Source organism: Tenrec ecaudatus, chromosome 13 (genome assembly GCF_050624435.1).
Source record: "Tenrec ecaudatus isolate mTenEca1 chromosome 13, mTenEca1.hap1, whole genome shotgun sequence".
In the NCBI taxonomy this organism is placed as follows: Eukaryota; Metazoa; Chordata; class Mammalia; order Afrosoricida; family Tenrecidae; genus Tenrec; species Tenrec ecaudatus.
The window spans coordinates 31977391-31992021 of record NC_134542.1 but is presented as its reverse complement, the minus strand read 5'-3'; the positions used below and the strand labels follow the sequence as shown (position 1 = coordinate 31992021).

At 43.5% G+C, this 14631-nt stretch overlaps 1 protein-coding gene across 1 annotated transcript in view; it reads right to left on the bottom strand.

Annotated features, from left to right (window-relative positions):
- Positions 1–607, bottom strand: part of DYTN (dystrotelin) — a 46605-nt gene extending 45998 nt beyond the window's left edge. The window contains exon 1 of the mRNA XM_075529011.1: positions 589–607. Within this exon, the coding sequence (XP_075385126.1) occupies positions 589–607 (19 nt within the window). The remainder of the gene's footprint in view (positions 1–588) is intronic.
- Positions 608–14631: the final 14024 nt, after the last annotated feature.

Genomic DNA, 14631 nt, shown 5'->3' with positions numbered 1-14631 from the left:
GTGTGTGCATGTGTTCATGTGTGCTTGTGCTTTGGAGATAAAAGACCAAATATTCTTCCATAATGATTGCTCTCTGTTTATAACAGAGAGAAAGGTCTTTTAATTACTTTGTATTTTCTTTTTTTTCTTTTTTTACATTTTATTAGGGACTCATACAACTCTTATCACCATCCATACATATACATACATCAATTGTATAAAGCACATCCATACATTCCCTGCCCCAATCATTCTCAAGGCATTTGCTCTCCACTTAAGCCCCTTGCATCAGGTCCTCTTTTTTTTCCCCCTCCCTCCCCTTTCCCCCCTCCCTCATGTGCCCTTGGTAATTTATACCTCGTTATTTTGTCATATCTTGCCCTATCCGGAGTCTCCCTTCCCCCCTTCTCTGCTGTCCCTCTCCCAGGGAAGAGGTCACATGTGGATCCTTGTAATCAGTTCCCCCTTTCCAACCCACTTGTATTTTCTTTTCCAACCACAAATTACATAAATGTCTTCATTTCTGTGATGGAGAACTCAAAGTGCCACGCCTGTGCCTGATTTCCTTTGTTTACAAACTGGACTCAGACATTTGATAGTAACGCTCACCTTGCTTGTCTGGGTCCATTTCAGGAAGGACAGGTGGGCAGGGAGTTCTGCTCACTTGGAAGGAATCAAGATTTTAACCAGAGGGGCTTGCAGGAGTACTGTAGGGAGAGAACACAAAGGCAAGTGAAGAGTCCTTTGACCCTGGGAAGAAAGGTCACACAGGGTGTGAGAAGACTGGGAGCACCTGTGGAGCAGAAGAAGGACCAGAGATTTCTATTCTGGCTGCATTTCTAGGAGCACATTCAGGGATTCCCAGAAGAAGTATTTAAATATATGCATAGATAAGTAGATTGGTCTACTTTTCAAATAGATGCACAGACCTCTATCTACACACATATACTACTGTCATCTTTATCATCATTATCTACACAATTCTATTTTAATTGAAAGGAAATATGGACTTAAAGGGTAATAGAATGCTTCCAGGTACTTCATGAAGCCTCTCCATCAATGCCTGTGAGGCAGACTGTCTCCTCTTTCTTCTGAAGAATGGCTGAGAGCTTGAACTGCCAAGCTTGCAGTAAGGAGTTCAACTCCTACCTCTCTCACAACATCACCAGGCCTACTTCATGTGGATATTAATATATATGTATTTATATTTTAAAGAAAACTCAGTAGGATAATGGGATACAGTGTTTGAATTGACAGTATGTGATTAAAATGCAGAAATATTTAGCAGAATGTTTAATATAATTTAAACATTGAAGAGCTTCAAATTTTATCTTTCAAAATTCAAGTAAATTTAATTTTTTTTTGAAATGAGACTCCAATCCACTACTAAAATTATAACGTCTCAAACACACACCCATACACTTTAAGTTTCAAAAAGCTCATGTAAAAATTGAATTAAGAGGAAATGGAATTTTCTCATAGACTTTTGGATGCAAGCCTATAACTGGGTCTGGGTCTAGGACAGAGAGCAGTCAGCAAACTTTTGAGATGGAAGTGCCAATCTTATCCCTCACAATTTAAAAATTATTCTGGAGCCATACATATATTTTTAAATCATATGAATGGATCGTTACCTGAATAATATCCTTTAATTTTTTCAATTTTATTTCAGAGCCATTTGTACATAACAAAGAGCCACAGTTTGCCAAACCAGGTCTAGATCTAAATAGAAGGAGCACAAGTGAGCCCAGCGGCATGGTGCACTGGGAACTACAAGGTCAGCATTTCAAACTCGCCAGCTGCACTGAGGGAGAGAGAGGAGACTGCTCCTGTACAGATTTATATCCCCCCAAGTCCCGTGTAGAGCCACTATGAGTTGGAATTGACTTGATGGCAGTGGACCATATAGGAACATTATATAAATACATAAAGTTCATCTATATCTACTTTAAACAAAAAGAATAGGTCACACTCTGAAAAAGCTTCATGAGGCCATAGAAAGAACACATGATAGTCTTTAAGAGCAGTAGTTGAAAATCACTGTAAATATTATATGATTGTTTTAAACAGTTATGAATGAATTAAAGCACACATGAACACATTGTTTGATCAGATAAATGACATTTTACAGAGAGAGAAGCTAATGCAAACATTCATTTGTTTCTGTTAGTTCTTGAAAAACGGATGGCACCTGTGATACTATCAGACTTACTGTATCTAAAAAGTAAGAATTGTTTTGAGAAGTCATAGGAAGGGACATCAGGTTAGAGCTTTTCTAGGCGGAGAAATGCTGTCCTGGGCTCTACCTGATGTTCCCCAGGGCAGCTGGCATGCTGTCTACCCGCCTCCACAAACAGATCCTTACCTTCCCGTTTTCCAGGCGAATACTCCTCACGGTCCCCTGTTCTGCAGTACTCAGCAGGTAGGAAGGCAGAATAGGTGATCCTGGCTCTGACTCTCCAACAATTATATGCAAAGCCCAGCAGTTGCCCCTGCTCCCACTCACAGAAAGTGCATCCATTAGTAATAAAGATCTTGAATAATTGAAGGCCACTCCCAAGGTTGTGTTTCAAAGGGCCATTTCCGTATTAAGGCTGTGTGTTGGAGAGGCAAGATGCTTATCTCCAGGGTGTGGGTGAACTAGGGCTGCCCACTGGACAGATTAGGAAACAAGAGGCAGGACGTGACAACACCCACTTTACCAATGAGCCCAGATTCCATGACCGGGGGAATGGCATTGAAGTCACTGTGCTAATTCTTTTATATAGCGACACGTTTTTTAAAAAGCACCAATGACATTGCAAATGTTCAAAAAGTCAGCGTTGAGGAAGCTAATATTGCTTTGAATGTACCATTCCCTTTACATTTCAAACACATTCTGAAAATGTTTTTTTATTGGTTTACATGTTTGGATTAAAAACAAACCTTTTATAACCTCAGTGAGGTTAAAAACTACCATCACCACCACCAAAAAAAACACAAAGCACATGAAACATGACGTATCCCGTCAAAGAGCAAACTGGAGCTTCTGTTACAATGACAGAGTTTAGTGGAGCAAAGCCACGGAGGACAGGGAGGCTGCTCAGAAGGACATGCCCAGAGCTGAAATAACCGAAGACTCAGGAAATGACAAGAAGAAAGTGCTGAATGGTTGACAGCAACAAAGTCACGTTTAACAGACAATAAGACAATGGCAAGACCCTGTAAACATTTTTTGGCTAATTGTGAAGTTTGAGTCATTTATGTTTATTCTGTGAATATTTCAAGAGCCAGCTTGAGTGAAAACAATCCTGGAAGGAGGCAAGGGAAGAAGGGAGAAGGAGGAAGGGAGAAGGAGGAAGGGAGAAGGAAGAAGGGAGAAGGAGGCAGTGGGAGGAAGGGAGAAGGAGGAAGGGAGAAGGAGACAGTGGGAGGAAGGGAGAAGGAGGCAGTGGGAGGAAGGGAGAAGGAGGAAGGGAGAAGTAGGGAGAAGGAGGAAGGGAGAGGGAGGAAGGGACAAGGGTGCGGGAAGGCTTCCTGAGGTGAGCTGGCCAGCCAGCTTCCTAAACTTAGCTCAGAATAAGCAGTTAAAGGTGAAGAACTAGAGTCTAGCCTCCATCTCTGGCAGCAACTGCTTGCTCTTTGTGCAAAGTGCCTGTCTTCTGAGCTCCTTCACAAGGTCATGAACAAAGGTAAGTAAATAAGTATGGCTTTTATGGTTCCAGTTTATACTGTACAAGTACCCCCCCCAACAAAACATGTTTAAACATATCTGTGTGGTTAGTGGATGGTGCATACAAGTTCTCTAAGCAATGCACGTGACTTAATCTCCTTCTCAGAAACAGCCAGTGGATTCGGACTCTTGGTGACCCCGTAGGAGAGGATAGAACTGCCCCTCTGGGTTTCCAAGACTGTAACTCTTCACAGGAGTAGAAAACAGAATCTTTCTCCTGCAGGGAAACTGTGGCTTTGAACTGCTGACTTTGTGTGTAGCACCCCCATACTGTAACCCACTATGCCATGAGGGCTCCTTTCACCTCATTAGGTTAAAAAATATCCAATAACAGCAGTGTCTTCCATGGAGCTGGAGGTCCATTTAGAAGGTAGTGGAGTCTGATGTGTGTGTGTGTGTGTGTGTGTGTGTGTGTTGTTCCAAATGAGCAATCGCGGACTATTTTCTGGCAGGAAACAAGGTTATACAGGAGAACTTATTGTGAGGAAATTTTAAGAAAATTGCAACCTGCATTTCATGAGAAAAAGTCCAGGGAAATGGCACCAAGGAAATTTTTCTCATCACAATTGGTTACAAAACCAACAACCTAAGTATACATGGATCAATAGCTCTTCACTAAGCTGGCAAGAATCAGTGAGCGAATGTCCTCTTTTTTTTTTTTTTTACCACATTTCAAAAGCTTTAATCTTTTTACCACCTTTAAAAATCTATTAATGTTAATATTTGGGGGCAGAGTTTCTTTGGGTGTCTAGATCCATAATCCAAGGGGGAAAGTCAAAAAGTATTGCTACTGGGGTTCCAGTTTTTACACTCACAGGTTTGTTCCCACACAGTGTGCTTAGACATGTCTGCAATCAGGCGGCTGCAGACAAGTGCTCTCTATAACACACTGACTGGTCTTTCATAAAAAGTTCTGATCAAAAGGGTGAGTTCTGAGGGGATCTGCCGGGCCAGCGACATTCAAGGCAGAGAGGTCAGCTCAGAAGGGCATGGGGACTGGTTGTTGTTGTTGTTGTTGTTTTTTACTTCCAAGGACACAGGGTGATCATTCCCAGTGAACACGCTTATTCAGAAGTTGTTCTAAGGAACTTGAAAATTGCATTGATGACACAAAGGCCAGAACATGGGGCTGAGGAATTTCCCCATCACAATGATGCACTTGCTCATTCTTCAAGGGCAGCCCTGAGACTCTCACTGGGAAACCTTACTCCCTGCACACTCCAGCCTTGATCTTGTGTCCTTCAGACTTCTTCTTGTCTCTCAAATGCAAGGAACATGCAGAAGCAGCCTGGCTTGGGTCCCCTGAGGTTGCCCAAACTGCCATTCTGATGCGGTGTGAAGGGAAGAGTGCAGGCTTCTTCAGGGGACGGTGCCACTACTAACTCACTGCCATCACGTCAGTGCTGACTGGGTGTGACCCCTGCGAGTTTCCCAGACGGCAAATGTTTAAAGGAGTAGAAAGCCCAGTCTTGCTCCCGAGGAACTGCAGGGGGTTTCAAACCGCCAACCGTGTGAATCACAGCTCAGTGCAAAACCACTCCACCACCAGGGTTCCTTCAGGGAAGCGTTAGAGAGATAAAAATACTGACTTCAGAAGGGTGTACCCAGGTTGAGGATATATCAAGACATAATCGTTTCACATTTTTACATTTTTGTAATAGTGGTGTATATGATTTTGTAGCAATACTCAACAATGTAACCTCCTGTTAGTTGCAAATGACTCTTTCTTCTCTCTTCTTCAATGCTTTTCCTGTTTGATTGTCCTTGCAAGAACTTCCACGTTATTTCATAACACTTTTGCATCTAGATTTTAATGATATTTGTATAAGTGAAAATCTTCCCCGTGTGAACTCTTATGTACAAGATAAAGAAACAAATCTGCAGGAATAGGAATGGAGCCGAAACCCCTGCAGAATTCTTGACGGGGAGAGTTAGCAAGATGGAAACACTGCCTTCCGAAGTGTGCAGAACCCAGATGGAGGATGTGCTGAGAAACGATAGCTTTGAAATATGCTCTTCTTGTATAAAAACAATTTCTCTGATTTGTAGCAATACTTTTTATTCACCGTCCTATTGGACTCAGACCAGGGGCAGCCTCAGACTGCAAAGGAGGTCGGCTGTCAACTGGAGTGCCCTTTTCAAGATTCAAGCCTAAAGCTCAGGCCTTTGACTTCATGAACAGTTCCCAGGGAGCCAATATTTCTGCACGTCCATGCCCCCCACTTACAAAAACTCTGATAGGTGGGCACTAGTCGGCCCTAGAATTCCCCGTCATGAAAGTCAGCCTTGGGACGTGTGCAACCCACTTTTCTTTCATTCTTCTTCGGTTTAAAAAATATTAATGGCACACTCTTGATCTCTTAAAAATGGAAACTTTGCACCTTTTCAAAAATGGAAATCGATGAGTACCGGGGCAAGCATGGGACCAGGAGCGGGAGAAACCTATCAGTCATTTGCCTTTCTGTTATCATTGTCTGGGGATGGACAAGATAAAAGTCAAGTCTGACAGTTAACGCTATCTCAAGTGAAGTCTGTACCCATTGAGGACTGCAGAGTCCATGCGTATCTGAAAGATTACACCCCATTCTGTTTTCCCAGGATGTATCATAGTACGCGAGGTTCTGGCAAAGGATGGAGGCTTGAATGTTTTCTGCATACTGCCATACTGAAATTTGACCAGGTCTCTGGTAGCAATTACATGGATAAAGAATCTGGGATCCAAAGAAACAATTGTCTGAAGTTCCAGTCAACATGACATAATTCAGCAGACAACTGCTTATGCAACCCTGGAGTGAGTTGGAAAGTAATTTAAGTCAAGCGGGAGTTGATAGTCCTGAGCTCTTGACCTGGCTAGATTTGAGAGAGGCTCAGATAAAAGATCAGAGGGCTCTGTTGGTTTCACATTCTCCTGTTAACTGACACTTAGTAGTTACTGTTGCACCCCTAGATTCAAACTCAGAGAGGCCTAAACATATAGAACTTTATTTTAAAATAGAATGTTTGTGTTTATAAATCAAAATCCATTTTTTCCATTTTAGCACATCATGGGTAAATGATGAGGGAGAATTTTTTTTCTAGCAGGACATCGATTGTAGACATCACAAATGATATTGACACTGTTGTTACACTCTGAAACAAAGTCACTCCTCCTGAGGAAGCTGGTTTAGGAGGAGGGTTCAGTCTTCCTATCCATTATACTGCTTATACTTTGTGCAGAGATTTGTGCAAATGTCCTGCTCTGCATCAAACATTCTCCCAGTCCTTTTATCATCTGTTGTTGATTTTTAGTAAGGAGACATTGTTAATGATCATGTTTGCAAGTTCTTAATTTTATAAATTCATCATCTTAGCAGGCACGCTGCAGGGAGAAAGAACCGTTGCTTTCTCTTCCTATGGATGTCAAGCAATTTTGACTCATAGTGAGTGACTCCATAGGACAGGGCAGAACTGTCCTGTGGCAGCTCCCAGCTGGTCATCTCGCTCCTGCAGAGAGGCTGGGGGTCAAAATGCCAACCTTTCATTTAGCAGCTAAGCACTTCACCACTGTGCCACCAGGGTTCCTGATTCCTTAATCGTTTCATTTAAGCCAATAAAAGCCCCCAAAGCTGGCATCTAAATTATCAAAAATAAAAATCATGTGCACCCATTAAAACCAAACCTCTTCCTTATTCTCTGGATCAACACTGACCCAGCCCTGGGGTGGATTTTGACTTGTTGCTATCCTTTACAGGATTTCTGAAGTGGTAAATCTTTGTGTGAGTGGACAGCCTCACCTCTCTCCCCAGGAGCCGTTGTGATTTTTGAGCTGCTGACCTTGTGGTTAGTACCCCAGTTCTTAGCCCGCAGCCATAAAATATAATCAGGTTTATGTTATGATTTTCTGGCCTCAGTCCTAGAGGAACACTTTTCTCTAAGAAGTCCTAGATTTTTTTTCTTAGTAGAAATTGTTTCATGAACTACAATCTGGACACTATATGTGAGTTCACTATTTTGGGAGTGATTTTTGTTGTTATTGTTAGGCTATCTTACGAATTCTTTATGATACTCCCATATTTCTGATCCCAGTCCTACAATTGCAAGCCACAGAACTCTCCCTGCCTCTTCCACTTCATTACTTGCTTCCCCCCCATTCAACCACAGCTTCCAGAAACATTGGCATGAGGGGGTGTCCAAGAATTCCAGTACCTTTTAGGTCCCCATTCCTGCAAATGTTTTGAAGCCCCTCGTATGCCCACATTTACTCATTTGCTTATCTTTGAAGGACTCTCTTTCCCAAACCACTGGCCTTGATCCAGAGCTGAGCCCCTTTCTGTCTGTCCCATGGCCACTATCTCATGCTGACTGCAAAGCTGCAAGCTTCACATCCAGGCAGGGCAGCAGTTTGAACAGGAAGGAAGTAGGTGGTGGGGGTGGAGGTCAAAGAGCTTTCTCTTTGCATACAACACACTCATACTTTCTCTCATTCTATGTTTAGGGAAAAGCAATCTTTTCTATATGCCTCCTTACATATCACTGTCTAAACGGTGTTGTCTGTCTGCCCCTAGGCCCATGTCTACTGAAGTCCATCAAGATTCATGCCCCTGGATTGGATACGATGGTCATACCAGCCCAACTATTATGAGTCAAGAGAACAGGGACAGAGCCATTGTGCCAACTCACAGCAATTACCGAAGCTTCTCATTTATAAAACTACTCAGCTTATAGTTCAGTGACCAATAAAGTAATGACTTTATCCATTTGATGACTTTCTCTGAGTCGTATTCTAAATTTTATACTGAATATCCACCCCTCCTTTCTGCCCGCACCATGGTAGTTTCAGCAATAGAGGGATTGTCTTTAGCAATGTCATATTAAAGTTATATTTAAGGGGAAGATCAGGAGTGAGAGGATAGGGTTATACAGCGAGAAGGAATATGACATCTAATTAGTCAACACAGCAGTACAGATGGCTCAGTTCAACTCACTTTTGTGTAACAGTTAATCTACTGGATGTCATACAACTCACATGGGCTGCCAGGTCGACGTCAAGGAAGCAGATAGAGGCGCCTCCCTGGGTTGAGGCAAGCATAGTCTGCCCACAGGCAGCAAGCACCAGGGCAGGCCAGCAACAGTTAGTCACTCAGGAGCTTAGCAAAACAGACCCAGGTAGGGTATTGCACTCAAGCAAGGCAAGGTGACAAGATCCACCAGCTCGAACTCAAGTGACGTATGCACCAGTAGCATGTCGAAGGAGGTCTTGAAGGAGCCTCAAGCTCTAACAACACGATCCATGGGTTGGCTTGGCCCACAGGTAGTGTAGCTCACAGGTTGAGGCAGAGGACTAGCTAAAACAGCAGCACGCTGGTCTGATCACCAGAGAGCAAAAGAGGGGGGGATGGGCCTAGCAGAGCCATGTATCTCTTTGCCCTCCAAGCAAAGTGTAACCTGATCAATCCCACATGTTCCTATTACCAGGTTGGCACAATAAACCTAACTATTACAATATCAATCACTCCCTTGTGCCTGCACCAGGGAAGTTTTAGCAACATAAAGAAACTGTCTTTAGCAACTTGAATTAAAGTAACATCTAAGGGGAAGATTAGGATTGAGATTTCCCAAAGTGGTTCATTATACATACAGGCGACTGTGAGAGGAACTATACTGTTCAAACAAACAAAAACTCCCTGGAAGACAATCTTGAAATGTCTTCATCATTCCTTTTAAACAGTAGCAAACATTAAGACTTTTTTCCTAATGTAATTCTATATATTGGGATAAATGCGTAAGACTAGATGATAGTTGTGTTAGTCCAGGTTGGCTAGATAAACAAGTTCAGAGACACTCATATGTGTGTTGAGAGAGCCTTATATCAAAGAGCAATTGTATATTGAGAAGATATATTAGTCCAGTCCAGATTAAGTTCGTATGTCTGATATTAGCCCATATGTCTGATGCTAGTCTATAAATTCTTCTTCAGACTCATGCACCACATGCAATGATGCAGAATGCAGGAAGATCAGAGGCTGATGGTGGTAAAGTGTCATGGATCCAGTGCCAATGGAAGCATCTCAGTGCTGGTGTGAGTATTCACATGGCTTTTCCAGATCTCCAAGTGTCTCAACAGCAGGAAAGTGAGCGAGCGAGAGAGACCCACATCCAAGGACAAAGAGAGGAAGTTCCCAGAATTCTCATGATAAGGCCACACCCACAAGAAGTCATCATTAGACTGTGACCTGATTGGCAAGCTAGACTCCACTCCTATATTTATTTATCAAGTTGACATGAAATTGTGCAACAACCACAGACCATTCCTTGTCAAACTGACACCTTCACCCAAATCTCCAGCTGAGGGCAAACTCCACTGTCTGCTTCCTTGACCTGGGACTGACAGCCCGCATGAGTTCAAGGACCATCAGTACACTAACTGTTCCACAAAAGTGAGTTGAACTGAGCCTTCTATACTGCTGTGTGGACTAATTCACCATTATATTCATTTTGCCATACAAACCTATCCTGTTATATATATGTAATCATAAGTGTCCTGGCTTTGTTTCTCTAGAGAACCCCGCCTAACACAAAAGGGATTAAAGTCAATTGGCTCAGTTTTTCTATGGGAATCTATCTTAGAGACTCCTGGTCATCCTATGGTCGTGTGAGCAGTGATAGGTGACAGCCATGCTGGAAAGGACAGACGGCTGGGGTGGGGCTGGATGTGGCCACGTGTTCTTACAGAGGAGGACACTTCTGCCCACACTCCGGTATTTCTCCCCAGTGCCTGACTACAGGTGAGTCTACTGGAAAGCATGCTGTCCATCTGCTTGGTCAGAGTTTGACACCAACTGAGAACACTCCTGATAAAAAACAGGGCCACTGTCGTGGAAAGTGGTGTGTGTCCATGGATAGTCTCTGCTCCAGCATTTCCACTAGGTTCTGAGTGGTTAGGGATTAGGGTACATGATGGTAACAAGTTGGGTAACAGAGCAGGGGCATTGCTTGGGCATCATGGCCAAAGTTGCATTTTCCAATCTGGCTCAATTTTGCCAAGAATAAGCCCTACACATTAAGAGGCAACTGGCACTTGCCTGGCCATGGGTTAAGACCCAGTAGCTTCCCCATTCAAATCGTGGTCTTTGTGGTCACATTCTTTTGCGGGAGGAATTCACAAGGGCAGATGGTAGGATGAAGGGACATAACCTCACTCCAAAGTTCATAACACCGACATTAAAGGTCCTCCACAATGACATCCCATGGTGGTACTGACTTTGGAAGCAAGCAACAGTCAGCTATGACTTTGAAATGACCCATAGAATGGGTTGTTAATGGCCTAGAAGGAGTGGAGCAGCATCACACATTTCCCGGGGTGATTTTGTATTTTATGCGTTGCTGAAAAATACAGAGAAAGCACAGATGTCAGCAATTTTCTGACATGACTGCTGGCCTTTCAAACCCCCCCTAATTGGCATTTATAAAGGGTCCCATTAGCTTGAAGACAGATGAGCACACTGTTTTGGCTACTACCCTGTAATGAGAGACTGTAATTTTTCCTTACAGCAGACCATTATATGGTAAAAGAACTGTACTTCTCTTTCAAATGTTAGTTTAGTCAAGCCATATCTAAGCTAAAATAATAGTGGGATTTGTTGTAAGGATGTTTATAGCAAGGACATAGGACAATCAGGGGATACCAGGTCTCATGAAGATGCTGACACTTGCCAGCTCTGAAGACCTCACAGACAGAACTTCTAGGCTTCTCTGGGTCCCCATAAGCAAGATTCGGACCCCATGTGTCTCATATCAAATTGTGAGAGAGAATCTGATTGGTTCTCCTTCAGTAATGTGTGCCTATCCTGGCCCAAGGTTAAAGGCCATCTGAGCAAACGTAGTCACCAAGGCCTTAAGTGTATGCAGCGTGTCAAAATAGGTACTCAGTGAAGCATGTACAGGCAAAGATACTCCAACTGACAATTCTATTTTAATGATTTTTTTAAAAAATAGCTAATTATACCAAACTCTTTCTGAGAACATGCAAATATAAACTAACATATGCATGAACACAAGCACGAGGAAGTGACTGAATTCTGACAATTTATTTGTGATTTCACTGCTGCTTAATTGGCAACTTCCTGTTACCCAGGACTTGAGTTATTCTTCCCTAAACACAGATGCTGACCGGCCTCTGTTTGTTATGCCACCAAATCACTTTCTATTGGATATAATTTGATCATCTACTGTTCCATGGGGTTGACTTCAGAGTCTGCAAAAGGAAGAAAACAGAAATGTGTAACTATGTTGTTTTTTCTTTAAAAAAATCAATAACTTTTGGTTCATCAGGATTTTGTTTTCTGACTTGTTTTGGGGTGTTTTCGCTCCCCTCTTCCTTGGCTTACTGGAGTCCTGTGTGGAAGCTGATTCTATGCGGAGGGAATGCACGTGGGAGGGCAGCTAGGGAGAAATAAAACCACAAGAGCAGCCTGAGAGATTTGCAAACAGCAAGACAGAAGGGTCGCCTTTCAGGGAGCCTCTTCCCTTTTGCACCTGGGCACTGCGCATTCATTGAGCTGCCGTGCCCGCCCCTGCCCTCTTGTTGGCCCACTTTCTCCTCTAAGTAGCAAGGTTAATTCCCCAACATCCTTCACTCTGCATTTCCTGAGGGCACAGAGGAAGCAGGGGCTGGTGTCCACTTGGTCAGATACTTAACGGTGGCGTGGAGGTGTCGGCGCAGACCCGGATTGGTGGGCCGCAGGGAAAGCAGCATCCACCGTGTTTGCACAGACTGTAAGGCACACTCACTCATGGACTTTGACAATCTGGACTTGCTGTCCGTTTTGAGGGAAAGGTTAAGTGCTAAGGACCGCAACCTAGGCTACAAAGTGGGATGCTAGGCTTCAGAAATGCGGGCGAGCAAAGCTGGCTGCCCAGGGCTCTGGGCCTGGCAGCGGGGACGTTTGAATTGAATTGTAGCTCAAGGAAGCTTGATCCTCTTCTCTCCAGTTTCATTTGGAGACAAAAAAAGATCAGCTAATATTTTGGTTACAACCCATCACTTGGGGGGATTGGGCTATCCCCCTTTTCCGGGTTGCTTTGAGGAGTCAAAGCTACAGCATCTTCTTAAGCATAGACAAAATGAAAAGAATGGAGCATGTAGCATGTAAAGCACATCATGGTTTTGCAGTTACTCCCATTTCCTCCTTCAAGTTCCTCCGAGGATCTTGCTCTGCTAGGAGCTACAAGATACTAGACCACTCTTCATCTGCAGTCAAGAGCTCACAGCTGGAGGGGAAAATCTGTCTTGTCCCAGGCTCTGGGGGCAATTGGTACAGAGCTTCTGCTCAACAGCCAAGGCTTGTTTCTTCCTACAAGCTTCCCGTGAAGCCTGGATCCCACCACAAACGTCACCGGGAAGCTCCTCGGGGCTTTCCAGCTCCCTTCTCTGTAGACAAAGAAGGGGTGAGCACGCACCCAGTGCCGGTTGGTTGCTGTAGTTTGGGATACACAATTGATATAGGGGAACTCGGAAAATATCCAGGCTTCTGCCAAAACGTTTGTGAATGGTCTCCTTGTAAGGGATAAAAGGCTAACACGTTGTTTCCCAGTTTTCCCTTCTTATACAGAATTCCAACAGAAACAGACTCCGCACCTACCGACTGAGGAGAAGCTGCCACATCTGCTATGTTGGGCTTGGTGAGGAGGCACGGAGAAAGCAAAGGAAAAGGTGCAGGAAAGGAAAAGGCTGAGACACAGGGGCAGGGGGCAGTTAGCAGTGCTTACGGGTAGCGATAGCCCAACACTGCTTGATGGGACGGGAACCTTGGGATGGTGTGATGTATGAATTGTCTCCTAATAAGATGGTTTGGAAAAAAGAAACATAATTTGTTCCAAGAGCTGGAGGTAAGTGTGTCAAGGAAGCGATGTCAGGATTTTAAAAATGGGTATTCTTTATCTCCTTTGGAATTGATTTATGAACTATCAGAAAATCACGGAAGTTATTTTAGAATTATATCAGTGATAAAACGATGTGCTTCTGATCACAACATCATCTGAAGTCTAGACGGGTGAATCGTGGCATTAGCACCACAGAGATTATTGATCCATCAAACAACTTACTGTGTGATAAAACTTGATCGTTTCCTTCACTTTGGACGACATCAGAAGGTAACTTCTGTTTATGGTCTGAAACCGAAAATGGAATGTTTCCAATAAAACTACTAGCCTATAAGATGCTACTAGCCTATAAGATGCTAGCCTACCAGCATTTTTTAAAACTTTGTTGTTCATGACCTACAGCAATAACGACCAAAAGAGCATTGCCATTGTAGTCCAGAGCATACAGGTGCAGGTGTAAGGAAGTACAAGAGGTTATACAAAACAATATTTACCCTTTCGAATCTATTTTTACTTCCCTTCTACCCATGTTTTCCTTACCTTTTCTATTCTATTCTTTTTCTGTTTCTATTTCTTGCCTTTTCTATTCATTGAGAAGGTGGAATGTTGGTCTACACACATTTTTCTTATCCTTTCTTTTTACCCTTTCACATCAGTTTCACTTTAGTTCAGGGGCTGGGGGTGGGGGTGGGGGTGGGGATGCTAGTCACAACCTATTAAATGGATTTTGTGACTCACTAACCTTTTTTTTCTTTTTACAACCCGCTGCTCTTAGGCACCAGTGAGTGGGTTCCACCCTCACAGTGACCCATGTACAGCAGAATGAAGCACTGCCTGGTCCTGCGCCATCCTCACCATTGTTTTAAGCTTAGCCCCATTGTTGCCCCCTTCGTCAGCAGCCTGCTTCTGTTTTGCTTCCTCTCTCTGCTTTACCAAACGTGAGGTCCCCCTCCAGGGCCTAGTCTCTCCTGGCAACATAGCCTCTAGGGAGCATTCTGCCTCTAAGGAGCATTCGGGCTGTACTTCTTCCAAGACAGACTTGTTTGTTTCTTTGGCAGTCCATGGGACTTTGAAGACCC